This window comes from Mirounga leonina, unplaced genomic scaffold (assembly GCF_011800145.1).
Source record: "Mirounga leonina isolate KUSES-001 unplaced genomic scaffold, KU_Mleo_1.0 Mir_127, whole genome shotgun sequence".
NCBI classification, from domain to species: domain Eukaryota; kingdom Metazoa; phylum Chordata; class Mammalia; order Carnivora; family Phocidae; genus Mirounga; species Mirounga leonina.
The window spans coordinates 80,282,519-80,299,142 of NW_023270316.1; the positions used below are offsets into that span (position 1 = coordinate 80,282,519).

General features: G+C 34.9%; 1 protein-coding gene across 2 annotated transcripts in view; it reads right to left on the bottom strand.

Moving 5' to 3' along the window:
- RNF17 (ring finger protein 17) overlaps positions 1 to 16,624 on the bottom strand; it is a 154,751-nt gene that overhangs the window by 29,939 nt on the left and 108,188 nt on the right. For both annotated transcript variants that reach the window (XM_035003771.1, XM_035003770.1), the window contains exons 27-30: positions 8,666 to 8,785; positions 7,637 to 7,717; positions 4,857 to 4,982; positions 3,202 to 3,258 (exon numbers count right to left, since the gene is read on the bottom strand). In XM_035003771.1, coding sequence (XP_034859662.1) covers positions 3,202 to 3,258; positions 4,857 to 4,982; positions 7,637 to 7,717; positions 8,666 to 8,785 — 384 coding nt within the window. The remainder of the gene's footprint in view (positions 1 to 3,201; positions 3,259 to 4,856; positions 4,983 to 7,636; positions 7,718 to 8,665; positions 8,786 to 16,624) is intronic.

The following is a 16,624-nucleotide window of genomic DNA, read 5'->3' on the forward strand; positions in this document are numbered from 1 at the left end:
TAAATATTTATTTATGTATACATATTTACATATACACATAAAACTCTAGAAGAATGGCTAACAGTTAACAGTAATTGCCACTGCTTAGTTGGACTGGGATATCTGAGGTATAGAAAGGGGGACATTTTTCTATTCACATTTCTATAGTATTCCATTTAATTTTAGAATATGTACATATTTTATAGTAAAAAATAATATATGAAATGCTAGAAGAAGATTTAAGCTAAAATTATCAGAAAAAAGTGTGCTCTCTTTAAACTCCAAAAAAACATAACAAATAATAAAAAGTTATGTGATTCCCAAGAGGAACCTGGCAGTCGGCAGTTGTTTAAAGCAAAAATATAAAAATATGGGTGGTGTTTAAGAAAGTTTTAAGAGTCTTAAATATGATAATTAGCATAAAAAGTTAAATAATCACATTCAAATTAGATTAATTTATTACTATTTACATTTCCAAACTGGTGGCAAAACAGAACAAAACCTATCTGAACCACTTAGTAGAATTCAGCAAAAAGTGACTACCAACTGCTATATGACTAATTTGTTACAAAACACTTTACATTTGTTATTTTTATAACCACAGGAATAAAATTCTACTTATAAATAATTAGAACTTTCATTAAAACTCTTACTTCCTGCACCAAAAAGCACAAGTGGATAAAGAAGAAAGCATATATACTAGATTTCATCAAGATTAAAAACTTTGGTGCTTTAAGGGCACCTGGGTGGCTCAGTTGGTTAAGCATCTGCCTTTGGCTCAGGTCATGATCTCAGGGTCCTGGGATGGGAGCCCCTGCTCAGCAGGGAGTCTGCTTCTCCCTCTCCTTTTGCCCCTCCGTCCCACTCGTGCTCACTCTTTCTCTCTCTCTCTCTCAAATAAATAAATAAAATCTTTAAAAAAACCCCAAAACTTTGGTGCTTTAAAGAATACCATTAACAAAGTGAAAAGACAACTCACAGAATGGGAGGAAATATCTGCAAATCATGTATCTGATAAGGGACTTGTATACAGAATATATAAAGAACTCTTACAATTCAACATAATCAACCCAACTAAAAATGGGCAGAGGATTTTTTTCATTCGTTTCTGTTTTTATTTTCCACTTTTTCTGGTTTTATTGAGATATAATTGACACATAACACTGTATTAGTGCAAGGTATACAACATAATAATTTAGTATAGGTCTATAACTGTGAACTGACCACCACAAGTTTAGTTAACATCAATAACCTCGTAACAGTTCCAAAACTTTTTTTTCTGATGAAAACATTTAAGATCTCTTTTAGCAACTTTCAAATATATAATAAAGTGTTAACTATAGTCATCATGTTGTATCTTACATCCCCAGGACTTATTTATAACTGGAAGTTTTTTATCTTTTGATTGCCTTCACCCACTTCCCCGACCCACCATCCCTGGCAATCATCAAACTGTTCTCTGTATCTGAGTTCAGTTTTTTTAAGATTCCACATATTAGTGAGATCATATAGTATTTGACTTATTTCACTTTGCATAATGCCTTCAACGTCCATCCATGTTGTCACAAATGGCAGGATTTCCTTTTTATGGCTGAATAGAACACTATTTCACTGTGTAAGGATATATATGTGTGTGTAACATACACACCCCACATCTTTATCTATTCATCCACTGATGGACACTTAGGTTGTTTCCATGTCTTGCTATTGTAAATAATGCTGCAATGGACATAGGGGTGCAGTTATTTCTTCAAGACAGTGATTTGTTTCCTTTGAATATATACCTAGAAGTGAAATTGAGAATGATAATTCTATTTTTAATTTTTTGAAGAACCTCCATACTGTTTTCCGTAATGGTTGTACCAATTTACATTCCCACTACTGGTGCACAAGGGTTCCCTTTTCTCCACGTCCTCGCCAGCACTTCTTATCTCTTGTCTTTTCGATGATGGCCATTCTAATATATGTAAGGTGATACCACACTGTGGTTTTAATTTGCATTTCCCTGATGATTAATGATATTGAGCACCTTTTCATGTACCTGTGGGCTATTTGTATGTCTTCTTCGAAAAAATGTCTATTTAGTTCCTCTGCCCACTTTTTAATCAGATTGTTTATTTTTTACTATTGAGTTGTAGAAGTTCTTTATACATTTTGGATATTAATGCTTTATCAGATATATGATTTGCAAGTATTTCCTCCCATCTGTAGGCCACCTTTTTATTTTGTTGATGGTTTCCTTTGTTGTGCAAAAACTTCTTGGTTTGACGTAGTCCCACTTGTTAAATTTTGTTTCTGTTGGCTTTGCTTTTGGTGTCAAATCCTGGGCAAAGTACCTGAACAGAGATATCTTCAAAGAAAATATATAAATGGCCAAAGAGCATATGAAAAGATGCTCACCATCATCATTCATGAGAGAAAAGCAAATCAAAAAACCACAATGAGATACTACTTTATACCTATCCTAGGATGGCTGGGGAAAAAGTCAGGTAACAGGTATTGATAAGGGTATGGGAAAAAAATGGAACCTTGTACATTCCTGGTATAAAAGTAAAATGGTGCATGCCTTTTGGAAAACAGTTTTGTAGTTCCTTAAAATGGTAAACAGAATCACCATATGACTCAGCAATTCCACTAGTAGGAATTAGGTCCATACCAAAAGAGAAGGGAAAACAGATACCTACATAAAAACTTGTATGCAAATGTTCACAACTTTATTCACAATTGCAAAAAGGTAGAAACCCAACTGTCCATAAACAGATGAATGCATAAATGTGGTAAATGGAATATTATTCAGCAATAAGGATACATACTACACTAGAACATGAATGAAACTTGAAAATGTCATTCCAGTGAAAGAAGCCAGTTACAAAGGGCTATGTATTATATGATTCTCTTTATATAAAATGTCTAAAATCGGCAAATCCAGAGAGACAGAAGATTAGTGGTTTCCAGGACACTGGGAAAGGGAAAAATGGGAAGTGACTCCTGTTGGTATGGGGCTTCTTTTTGGGATGATGAAATGTGGAATTAAATAGCTGTGATGACTGCACAACTCTGAATATACTAAAATTTTACACTTTAAAAAGGTAAATTTTATAGTACGTAAATTATATCTCAATAGAGCCATTATAAAAGAAATCGCTTTCTTCCTGATCTTATATTAGATCTTTGTACTGATGAAATGTCCAAAGTTTCCAAAATATTTGGATTGAAACTTACCTCAAATCTTATTTCCCATCTTTCATCCTCGTACTTTTTATTGTAATCTGTTAGTTTCTGAAATAATATAGTATTGTTAATAAATAAACCATCTTCAACTATATAATATTTTTAAGGCACTTTCATATTTCATCCCCACAAAAACTGGGTGCATGTCCTTGTTGGCATTCATTTAGTTATTTTGTGTTAACTATGGGAAAATCTAATGTTCTGAGTGATCATAGTAGTGCAGTAATAAGAATCTTCAAAATTATGTTAAACACACGTTATTAGTAATTACAGTTAACCCTTGAAAAGCATGAGGGTTAGGGGTGAAAAGCCACATGTAACTTTTGACTTCCTAAAAACTTAATTACTAATAGCCTACTGTTGACTGGAAGGCTTACCAATAACAAATACAGTTGATTAACATATATTTTGTAAGTTATGTGTATTATATATTGTATTCTTAAAATAAAGTAAGCTAGAGAAAAGAAAATGTTATTAAGAAAATCATAAGGAAGAGAAAATACATTTACAGCCCTGTAAAAAATCCACATGTAAGTGGACCCAATCAGTTTAAACCTGTGTTGTTCAAGGACCAACTGCAGTTTATTATGAGAGAGTAGGAGTTCTGACATATATATTTTTTTAAATGTTCACACTAAAGAGTACAACTGGAAGGGAGAGACTTAGTAATCTTTATAAAACCAGTTTAACAGATGGTATACCTTTTATACAAATATATGGGTACATACACACATGCACACCCACACACACATCACACACACCCTTCTGCTCATAAGAAAAAACTGGCAGTGAGAATTACGTGTACAAAATAATACCACAGTTTCTGTGTGAGAGAAGAAAGTAGTTTTCTATATTGAATGGAACATTCAATGTTTGGCTGTGTACTGTTATGAAAATGAATATTTAAAAATCTAACAAGTGAACTGTAAATCTAGAAATAAAAATATCTTGCTATATAAAATGTTTATGTTATTATTTATGATGAGTTCCCTATTTCCATTAAGTATTTATGGCATCTTGTAATGTGAAAACATATCTATAACAGGCTAATTATGTTTTTTAAAATATTAAAAAACAGAAGCACTGGGAAACTGGAAAGTGCTATTTATTGAAGCTAAGCTTAAAATCCAGCTCTGAGTTTCCTGTATGAGGGCAAAATAGAGGCAATGTTATAATGTCAAATAAAAGGAAAAAAAATTTTATCTGCTGAGAGAATTCTTTTCTGGCAGTGAATTCTATTAGCATTTTAGAATTTACATTTCTATATCCAAACAACACTGGATAACAAATGTTGTGGAATTAAATAGCTGTGATGATTGCACAACTCTGAATATACTAAAAACCACTGTATTGTACACTTTAAAAAGGTAAATTTTATAATATGTAAGTTATATATCAATAAAGCTTAGTTTAAAGATACAGAAACATTAACTGAATCTTAGTACAATTTAAGCCTTTTTTAGGACATTTATAAAGCATGATATAGTGTATTGCTTTCTCAATAAATAATTTTTAATTCTCTATACTCTAACACATCAGACACAAAGAATTGTACTGAAGACTTGAAGTGTAAGGCAAAATATGACATTTTATCCAGAATTTGTTTTTCTATAGTTTAGATTTTTATAGAAAAATAGCTCACTTACTTCTTTCAATATCTCTTCAGAATGCTCCAAAGTACAATATTTATGGTATGCCATAAAATAAGAAAGTGACATTCCATCAAAATAGAGATGAATAGATAATTTCTCCCATGGGTTTTCAGGTAATTCCTATGTAAGTTCAATAAACAAAATTATTACTATAAAAATAAAGTCTGAAGATTAAAATTTTTGAGTAGGCAAATAAGAAATTAGATTTCTGATGACCACATTATTACCAGTTTGATCAGTGGCTCATTTCATAAAATTTTCTTCCTGATATTTTAACGGTAATTCTACTATCATGGTTTCTGTAAAATATACTTACATGTCCATAAGGTAGAGAGTTTTCTAGTTATTTACTAAAAAATTACATCATCTTTAGAGGATACTAATAATTTATACTAAGTAGAAGGAGAAAGAAAAGGTATGTCCAGAGGTAAAGAAATGAAGTCTTGTTAAAAATCCAGAAATGGGGTGCCTGGGTGGCTCAGTTGGTTAAGGGACTGCCTTCGGCTCAGGTCATGATCCTGGAGTCCCTGGATCGAGTCCTGCATCGGGCTCCCTGCTCGGCAGGGAGTCTGCTTCTCCCTCTGACCCTAACCCCTCTCCTGTGCTCTCTCTCATATAAATAAATAAAATCTTAAAAAAAAAAAATCCAGAAATGGCAGGAATCAGAAGAAATTCATGACTGTTTAGAAGGAGTTATAATAGCTTTAAAATTCTTAAGTTCACTTAACAGTCATTAGGTACCGAACATGTACATAGCTGATAAGCTGATCATTTCTCATCGTTTACACTTGGTACCACCTTAGGCCTACTGTCTCTACTGAGTTACCGTAATTGCCTTCCAGCAGATCTCCCTGTTCCCTATCTTTTCTACTCTCCAGCTTTTCTCAGTGTAGCAGAGTGGAAATGCTAGAATGTAAAGGGTAGGTCATGTCACTCCTTTGCTCAAGTCCTCAAGTGGCGGCCTGTGTCAGTTTGAGAGCTGAAACTTTCACAAATCTCCCCCCATCTCCAACTCTTCTCTGTCTTGCTCCTTCTGCTCCAGCCCCAATGGCTTCTCTGCCAGTTCTTGAACACTCCAGACATGCTCCTGCCTTGGAGCTCTCTGCACTGTTCTCCGGAGAGCTGCATGGTTTGTCCTCTCGCCATTTTAAAGTCTTTACTCCTATCTCATTTTTTGCAGTGAGGTCTTCCCTAACCACTGTATTTAAAATGTTACCTTCTCCCCTGTCCCAACCTCCCCATCAGCCTTTCCTTCTTTATTTTCTTCCTAGCACTTACCACGATCTAATATACCTTATATTTTATGTTTTTTATTTTGTTTCCCACTACTAAAATGGGAGCTCCATGAAGGCAGAAATTTGGCTCTTCAGTTCATTGTTGTGCCTCCAAGGCTAAGAACAGAGCTCAGCTCATAAGAGGTACTCAGTATTTCTTAGTAGTATATAAAAACACAGGAGCACGTCTGGGTAAGGTCTGGTATGGCAGTAAGGGCTGCAGGACGTGCACATTCATGGTTTCTGACAATTCAAGCAGCCTTGGATATGCTATGAATTGCTCTCCTCTGTTAAGCTAAGCAGCAAAGAAAGCGACCTTGATAAACTAAAAAATTTCAATCTCTACCTCACTGCCATGACCTTCCATAGAGGCTATGAGTAACCAGAGAGGCTCTTGGTACTAACATCGGCAACAATAAAACTTCTCTACTGTTTTATGTAAGTGGGTCTATGGCTCTTGTTAAGTCTTTAACATCCTCTAATTACACCTTTCATACAGAAATACTTTCCTTACAGTTTTTGTACCTTTCTACTGGAATCCTCAAACATAGCTGCAGATTAATCTTATTACCTCACTGCTCAGAAACCTCCAATGGGGTGCCACTGATAGACTTTTACTTCTCTTAAATCCTATTCACCGCTACTTTTCCTCATAAAACCTCTATTATTCTAGCCAAACAGTTATACTATTTCCTAAATGTGCCATGCCCAGTTCTGTCTCTCTATGCTTACTTGTGTATTCCATTTCCCCGGTCAGGAGAACTTTTCCATCTTTTCTTTAAGGGCTACCTCACTTATCATCTCTAAATTCCTATTACACTTACTCTTTTTACCACTTGGCTCTTGGCATGTCACTTTGTAGTGTGGAATTTTTAGGTTTATGTCCTGTATCTAGTTGTTTCACTAACTAGATAAGTTCTTTGAGGACAGGGATTACCTGCACCTAGCACAGTGCTACATACATGGTAACATCCTGAAAACTCCTACATGTAATTATAAACAACTCCAGTTCTTTGATGCTGCTCCCTGTTGCTGATAAAGAATCTTTCAGATTACTGACTTTAGTACTTACGAAAGTTCTTAGGAACCTTCTCAAATTAGGTTCATTTAAAACAAGCCTAAAAACCAAAATGGTAACTCTTCCATGTTAATGAATAAGTTATATTCATACAGGAACATGGCTTGTCATAAAAATATCCCTCAAATTATGTTACCTATGATACTTTATAGCAAATAATTTAAATCAACAATATATGCTTTAAATATACATTACCATAATGTGGGCGCCTGGGTGGCTCAGTTGGTTAAGCGACTGCCTTCGGCTCAGGTCATGATCCTGGAGTCCCTGGATCGAGTCCCGCATCGGGCTCCCTGCTCGTCAGGGAGCCTGCTTCTCCCTCTGACCCTCCCCCCTCTCATGTGCTCTCTGTCTCTCTCATTCTCTCTGTCTCAAATAAATAAATAAAATCTTTAAAAAAAAATAAAATAAATATACATTACCATAATGTGAATTTCCACCTCTCTCTTTGAAAGCAGTTCCTGAAGGAGTTCTATTGCATCTGGTTGCCAGACATTCCCAACCTATTTGGGATTAATAAACTCAGATTCTTTCAGATTTTCAAAAAATATGACAGAGCAGAAGGCAGATGAGAAATACAAAAGTAGCCATAAACAGGTTAACAGCAGGTAAGAGTATAACATATACAAGCAGTTTTAAGAGAATATCATGGATATACGATAAAAATGATCTGAAGAAATAATTTGCCTGAGCTTCCCCTATAGTTCTCTCTTGAAACATTTTATGCTTTAAAAATATAAACCTACATTAAAAACAAAGCATCACAAAACAATTTTTTTTAAAACCAATATGCCAGTTGGTGCTTGTCTAATGCCCATAATATGTATTTACTAAGGAGCAGTGATTGTTGTGTTTTTATGTTAAGAGGTTTACATGGCAAAATTGGGACCTCCTGCCAAAAGCCACTGAGCAGCCTCAAGCTGCCAATGCCATGTGAAAGCTATTTGGAGGTGGATCCTCTATCCCAGTGAACCCTTAGATGCCTGAATCTCTTGTGGACATATTCATTGCAGCATCACTAGGGATCCTGCGCCACAGAAATTGTATGAGGGAAAGTTTATTGTTAAATTGGACCACTAAGTTTTAGCTTAATTTATTATGCAGCAAGAGATAATTAATATGCCATTCCTTTATCTGATTTCCAGCTTTGAATCTGTTATGATTTTATTTGATGAAGAAATCACTAAATTTTAACAATCTTACACTTTCCCATCTATGAAGATATTAGGTCTCCTTACTTATTCAGATGATTTTTTATATCCTTCTGTATGATTTTGTAGTGTTCATCATAAAGGCCCTTTAGCTGTCTTATTAAACTTATTTCTAAGTATTTTATTATTTTTGCTGCAACAGAAAGGGATATCATCTTATATTCTAATTTCTAGAAAATTATTGTTAATAAAAAAGACAATATTTAAAATTAGTCATCCCACAAATTACAATTTACTCACAGGTTTGGTATTATAGAGCTGACACGGAATACAAAACTGGGGCGTATCAGGATATAGTAAAATAGGGTAAAGATGACACTGTGGAATTTTCTCGGTAAATCCATGATCTAAATACTGTACCTGAAATAGGACAAATAAAATTTATAATTTAAATTTACTATTAAAAAGTAGGGGCCAGAAGGCACTCTTTTGTATTTAAAAGAAACAGACATCCTAGAAAAATATCTAAATCTGGATTTGAAAAATCTCCAGAAAAAACATAGAATTCCCTCATCCCATAGTGTATTAAACTTCATTGTCAAAAGTTTTACGCATAAACCAAAGCTTTTTTTTATAAACGGAGTCTTATTAGATTTATAAATTCCTTAAAATTTTTTTTGAAGACAATTTAATTTTGTTTCGTTTTTCTAAGTATTTTAGAAGCACTGATTTACATTTAATAAAGGAATATATTGGTTTGTTTTCTTGTTGAATTTTAAGAGTTTTTTGTACATTTTAGATAACAGACCTTTACCAGATGTATCTTTTGCAAATATTTTCTCCCAGTGTGTGGCTTGTCTTACTCTTTTGACACTGGCTTTCACAGAGGGGAAGTTTTTTTTTTAAAGATTTTATTTATTTATTTGAGAGAGAGAGAATGAGAGAGAGCACGAGAGGGAGGAGGGTCAGAGGGAGAAGCAGACTCCCTGCCGAGCAGGGAGCCTGATGCGGGACTCAATCCCGGGACTCCAGGATCATGACCTGAGCCGAAGGCAGTCGCCTAACCAACTGAGCCACCCAGGCACCCAGGGGAAGTTTTTAATTTAAATGAAGTCCAGCTTCATTTCTTTCATGGGTCTTTGGTGCTATTATCTAAAAAGTCATTATCATACTCAAGGTCACTGAGGTTTTCTCTGCTATCTTCTAGGATTTTATAGTTTTGTGTCTTACGTTTAGGTCTGTGATCCATTTTGAGTTAATTTTTGTGAAGGGTGTCAAAGTCTAGATCCATTTTTTTTTTTAAGATTTTATTTATTTATTTAATGGAGAGAGAGGCAGGAGAGAGGGAACATAAGGAGGGGGAGTGGGAGAGGGAGAAGTGGGCTTTCCGCTAAGCAGGGAGCCCAATGCTTGATCCCAGGACCCCAGGATCGTGACCCGAGCCGAAGGCAGATGCTTAATGATTGAGCCACCCAGGTGCCCCTAGGTCCATTTTTTTGCATGTGGATGTCCACTTGTTCAGCAGCATTTGTTGAAAAGACCATCTTTGCTTAGTTGTATTGCCTTTGCTCCTTTGTCAAAGATCAGTTGACTTCATTTACATGGGTCTATTTCTAGGCTCTCTAGTCTATTCCGTTGAACCATTTGTTCATTGTTTTGCTAATACCACAATGTCTCAATTACTATAACTTTATAGTTAAGTCTTGAAGCCATGTAGCATCAGTCCTCTGGCTTTGTTCTTTTCCTTTAATATTCTGTTGGCTCCTCTGGGTCTTTTGCCTCTCCATATAAACTTTAAAATCAATTTGTTGATATCTACAAAATAACCTGCTGGGATTCTGATTGGGATTGCATTGAATCTATCGATCAAGTTGGGAAGAACTGACATTTTGACAATATTGAGTCTTCCTATTCATGAACGTGGAATATTGCTCTGCTCATTTTGATTTTATTCATCAGAGTTCTGTAGTTTCCTCATATAGATCTTCTACATATTCTGTTACAGTTATACCTAAGTATTTTGTTTTTTGGGTTGCTAATGTACATGGTATTATATTCTTAATTTCAAATTCTATTTGTTCATTGCTGATCTACAGGAAAGTAATAGGCTTTCGTATGTTAACCTTGTATCCTGCAACCTTGCTATAATTGCAGGAATTATAGTTCCTGGAATTATAGTTCCAGGAATTTTATTGTTTCTTTTGCATTTTTTATATAAACATGTCATCTGTGAACAAAGTTTTATTTCTTCCTTCCCAATCTGTTTGGGAAGGATCTGTTAATCTTTTATTTTCTTTTATCTTATTGCATTAGCTAGTACTTCTAGTATGATGTTGAAAAGGAGTTGTAAGAGGGAACATCCTTGTCTTGTTCCTGATCTTAGTGGGAAAGTCTTGAGGTTCTCACCATTAAGTATGATGTTGGCTGTAGGTTTTTTGTAGTTAGTCTTCATCAAGGAGGAACTTCCCCTCTATTCCCATTACAGTTTTTTAGCATGAATGGGTGTTGGATCCTCTCAAATGCTTCTTCTGCATCTACTGATACGATCATATGATTTTTATTCTTTAGCCTGTTAATGTGATAGATTACGTTAACTGATATTCAAATGTTGAATCAGCCTTGAATACCTGGGATAACTTCCATCTGGTCATGATTTTATATATATATATATATATATATATATATATAATTATTTTTATACATTGTGGATTTGATTTACTAATATTTTGTTGAGGATTTTTCCATGTATATTCCTGAGACACTGGTCTGTAGCTTTCTTTTCTTATAATGTCATTGTCTGGTTTTGGTATTACAGTAATGCTGTCCTCATAGAATGAATTAGGAAGTCTTCCCTATGCTTCTATCCCCTGAAAGAGATTGTAGAAAAGAGGTAAAGTATCTTCCTTAAATATTTGGTAGAATTCACCAAATGAACCCATGTGGGCCAGGTGTTTTTGTTTTAGAAGGTTATTAATTACAGACTTAATTTCTTTATTAGGTATAGGCCTATTCAGATTTTCTATTTCTTCTTGTGTGAGTTTTGGCAGATTGTGTCATTTAAGGAATTTGTTCATTTCATCTAGGTTATCAAATTTGTGGGCACTGAGCTATTCATAGTATTCCTTATCTTTTGATGTGCTTAGAATCTATTGATATCTCTTTTCATTTCTTTTTTTAAAGATTTTATTTATTTGAGAGAGAGAATGAGATACAGAGAGCATGAGAGAGAAGAGGGCCAGAGGGAGAAGCAGACTCCCCACTGAGCAGGGAGCCCGATGCGGGACTCGATCCCGGGACTCCAGGATCATGACCTGAGCCGAAGGCAGTTGCTTAACCAACTGAGCCACCCAGGCGCCCTCTCTTTTCATTTCTGATTTCAGTAATTTGTGTCCTCTTTTTTCTTAGCCTGGCTGGAGGCTTATTGATCGTATTGACCTTTTCAATGAAACAAATTTTTAATTTTTTTTTTTTTAAGATTCTATTTATTTATTTGACAGAGAGAGATAGTGAGAGAGAGAAAGCACAAGCAGTGGGAGCAGCAGGCAGAGGGAGAGGGAGAAGCAAGTTCCCCACTGAGCAAGGAGCCCGATGCGGGGCTCGATCCCAGGTCCCTGAGATCATGACCTGAGCCGAAGGCAGACGCTTAGCTTAACTGAGTGAGCCACCCAGGTGCCCCTTAATGAAACAACTTTTAATCTCACAGATTTTCTTTTGATTTCCTGTTTTCAACTTCACTGATTTCTGCTCAAATTTTTTTTTCAGCTTACTATAGATTTAATTTTGTCTTTTTGTAGTTTTCTAAGGTGGAAACTTGGAAAATTGATTTTAATCTTTGTTCTTTTCTAATCTATGCATTCAATGCTATGAATTTTCCTCTAAGCACTGCTTTCAGTGCATCTCTTAAGTTTGACATTTTATTTTTCAGGGGGGGAGGAGCAGAGAATCTTAAGCAGGCACCACACTCTTTGCAGAGTCTGATGCAGGGCTCAATCTCATGACCCTGAGGTCATGACCTGAGCTGAAATCAAGAGTCAGATGCTTAACTGACTGAGCTGACCAGGTGCCCCTCATAAGTTTTGATAAGTGTGTTTTCATTTTCACTTAGTTCAAACTATCTTTAAATTTCTCTTGAGATGTCCTCCTTGACCCATGTGTTTAGAAGTTTGTTGTTACATCTCTATGTATTTGGGGATTTTCCAGTTATCTTTGTTACTGATTTCTAGTTTAATTCCATTCTGGTCTGAGAGCAGACACTGTTTGATTTTTATCCTTTTAAACTTAAGACCTGTTTTAATGGCTCAGAATGTGGTATATCTTGGTAAATGTTCCATGTGAGCCCCACATCAGGCTCCATGCTAAGTGTGCAGCATATGTTTGAGAAGAATGTGTATTCTGCTGTTGTTTGATGAATTAGTCCAGGGATGCCAATTATATCCAGTCAATTGATGGTGTTTTTGAGTTCAACTATGTCCTTACTGATTTTCTGCTTGTTGGACCTGTCCATTTCTGACAGAGGAGTGTTGAAGTCCACAACTATGATAGTGGGTATATCTATTTCTCCTGTAATTCTATCAGTTTTTGCCTGACATAGGTTGACTCTCTGTTGTTAGGCACACACACATTAAGGATTATAATGTCTTCTTGGAGAATTGACCCCTTTGTCATTATGTAATGCCCTTCTTTATCCCTGCTAACTTTCCTGCTTTGAAATCTACTCTGAAATTACTATAGCTACTCCTGCATTCTTTTGATTAGTGTTGGCATAGATTATTTTTCTCTATCCACTTATTTTTAATCTATATGTGTCTCATACTTAAAGTGAGTTTCTTGTGGACAACATATAGTAAATTGGTGCATTTAAACCACTGATCTTCAAAGCAATTATTGATATGGCTGGATTCATATCCAACATACTTGTTACTATTTCCTATTTGTTGCTTTTGTTCTTATTTTTGTTTTCCACTCTCTTTCTGTCTCTTGTGGTTTAAACTGAGCATTTTCTGTTTCTTTAAAAAGTATATTATACTTTTTAAAAAGCATTACATCAAAAACTAATATGTTTGCTAATTGAATTTACATTTAAAAAAAAGAAAGTTGCATTCTCCACAGGAAAAAAAATAAAAAGCATTTTTTACTGGTTTCTATTCAGTATGCTATAATTATTAAACATTTATACTGAATCCAAGTCTATTTTCAAATAACATTGTACCACTTTACAGGTATTATGAGTACCATATAATAAGAAAACAATCCTGATTACTCTCTTCCATTCATTGTACCATAGTCATTGATTTCACTTATATTTAAGCATGCATATACATACACATATATGTATATGGTATATACATATGCAGTTGAATACACTGTTGCTATTACTTTGAACTATTATGCTACATCAACTAAGAATAAGAAAACTGCAACTTTTATTATTTATTTTTTAGAGAGAGCACAAGAGCATGGAAGGGCAGAGGGAGAAGGAAAGAGAGAATCTTAAGCATGCTGCACACTTAGTGTGGAGCCTGATGTGGGGCTCAATATCATGACTCTGAGATTATGACCTGAACCAAAATCAAGAATCAGATACTTAACTGAGCCACCCAGGAGCCCTACTACAAGTTTTATTTCATCTTCACTATTCCTTTCTCTTTATATAGATCTGAGGTTCTGACATTATTTTCCTTCTCTTTAAAGAATTTCTTTTAATATTTCTTGCAAAGCAGGTCTACTAGCAACAAGTTCAATTTTTGTTTCTCGTTCAGTTTGAAGGATAATTTCACAGGGTATAGAATTCTAGGTTGGTGGGGTGTTTTTCTCAAGTTTTTAAATATTTCAATCCACTTTCTTTTTTGTACAGTTTCTGAGGAGAAGTTGGATGTAATTCTTATCTTTGTTCCTCTATAGGCGAGGTGCTTTTTTCCCTCTGGCTTATTTCAGGACTTTTTTCCTTTAACTTTGATTTTCTGTAGTTTGAAATGATATGCCCAGGTGTAGGTTTTTTAAAATTTGTTTTTGTTTTTGCATTTGTCCTAGTTGGTATTCTCTTAGTTCCTGGATCTGTGGTTGAGTGACATTAATTTGGGGGAAATTCTCAGTCATAATTGTTTCAAATACTTCTTTATTCTCCCACTGGTATTCCCATTATACATAGCCCATATCCTTTTGTAGTTGTCCCACAGTCCTTGGGTATTTGGTTCTGTTTCTTCAGTCTTTGTTCTTACTTTTCAATTTTAGAGGCCTCTATTGATAGTCTACTAATAAGCCCATCAAATGCATTCTTCATATTTGTTTACCTATTTTTGATCTCTACTTTTCTGTCTTTTCTTACTATTTTTATCTCTCTGCTTACACTGTCCGTTGTTTTTGCACACGGCCTACTATATTCATGAGAGGCCTTAGCATATTAATAATAGTTGTCTTAAATTCTCATTCTGATAATTCCATCATCCCTGTCGGGTCTTGTTCTGATGTGTCTGTCTCTTCCAGTCGTGTTTTTTGTCTTTTAGTATGCCTTGTGATTTTTTCCTTTTTTAAATATTAAAATTGGGGCGCCTGGGTGGCTCAGTTGTTAAGTGGCTGTCTTTGGCTCAGGTCATGATCCCAGAGTCCTGGGATCGAGTCCCACATCGGGCTCCCTGCTCAGCAGGAAGCCTGCTTCTCCCTCTCCCACTCCCCCTGCTTGTGTACTGTTCTTGCTGTCTCTGTCTCTGTCAAAGAAATAAAATCTTAAAAAAAATAAAAATAAAAATAAAAATTTATTTGGGTTTAACTGACATATAACATTATATTAGTTTCAGGTATACAACATAATGACTTGATATTTATATATACTGTAAAATGATCACCACAATAAATCTAGTTACTATCCATTGCCTTACATAAATATTTTTGTGTGTGAGGAAAACTTTAAGATTTACTCTTAGCAACTTCCAAATATACAATATATCATTAACTACAGGCACCATGCTGTACATTACAGCCCCATGATTTATTTTATAGCTGGAAGTTTGTACTTGTTGATTCCTTCACCCATTTTGCATGCCCACAACCCTCCTCCTCTGGCAACCACCAATCTGTTCTCTGTATCCATGAGCTTAGTATTTTTTTATATTGATGGTATTTTGTTTTTTATATTCCACAAATAAATGAGATCATATGGTATTCGTCTTTCCGACTTATTTCACTTAGCATAATGACCTCAAGATCCATTCATGTTGTAGCAAATGGCAAGATTTCCTTCTTTCTTTTATGACCGAATAATCTCTCACTGTTTGTATGTATATATATGTATATGTATATATACCCCATTTTCCTTATCCATTCATCCATCAATAGACAGGTTCTTTCAATATCTTGGCTACTGTAAGTAACGCTGCAATGAACATGGGGGTGCATATTATCTTTTTCAGTTAGTGTTTTCATTTCCTTCAGATAAATACCCAGAAGTGGAATTTTTGGATAGTTCTATTTTAATTTTTTGAGGAACCTCCATAGTGTTTTCCATAGTGGCTGTACCAATTTACATTCCCAAGAACACTGTACAAGCGGTCCCTTTTCTCCACATCCTTACCAACACTTATTTCTTGTCTTTTTGATAAGTCATTCTAATGGGTGTGAGGTGATACTGTGATTTTGGTTTGCATTTCCCTCAAGATTAGTGATTTTGAGCACATTGTTATGCATGTGCTGGTCACCTGTATGTCTTCTTTGGAAAAATGTCTGTTCAGATCCTCTATTCATTTTTTAATCAGACTGTTTTTTGCTATTGTGTTGTATGAGTTCTTTATATATTTTGAATATTAGTACCTTATGACTTGTAAATATTTTCTCCCATTTAGTAAGTTGCCTTTTCATTTTATTGATGGTTTCCTTTGCTGTGAAGAATCTTTTTAGTTTGATGTAGTACAAGTTGTTTATTTTTGCTTTGGCTACCTTTCCTTTTGGTGTATACAAAAAATCACCAAGACCCATGTCAAGGAGTTACTGCTTGTGTTTTCTTCCAGGAGTTTTATGGTTTCAGGTCTTACATTCAAATTTTTGATCCATTTTGAATTAATTTTTATATATGGTGTAAGATATAATCCAGTTTCATTCTTTTGCATGTGGCTGCCCAGTTTTCCCAACACTATTTATTGAAGAGACTGTCCTTTTGCCAGCATATATTCTTAGCTCCTCTGTCATAAATTAATTGACCATACATGCATGGGTTTATTTCTGGGCTTTCTATTCTGTTCCATTGATCTACATGTCTATTTTTATGCC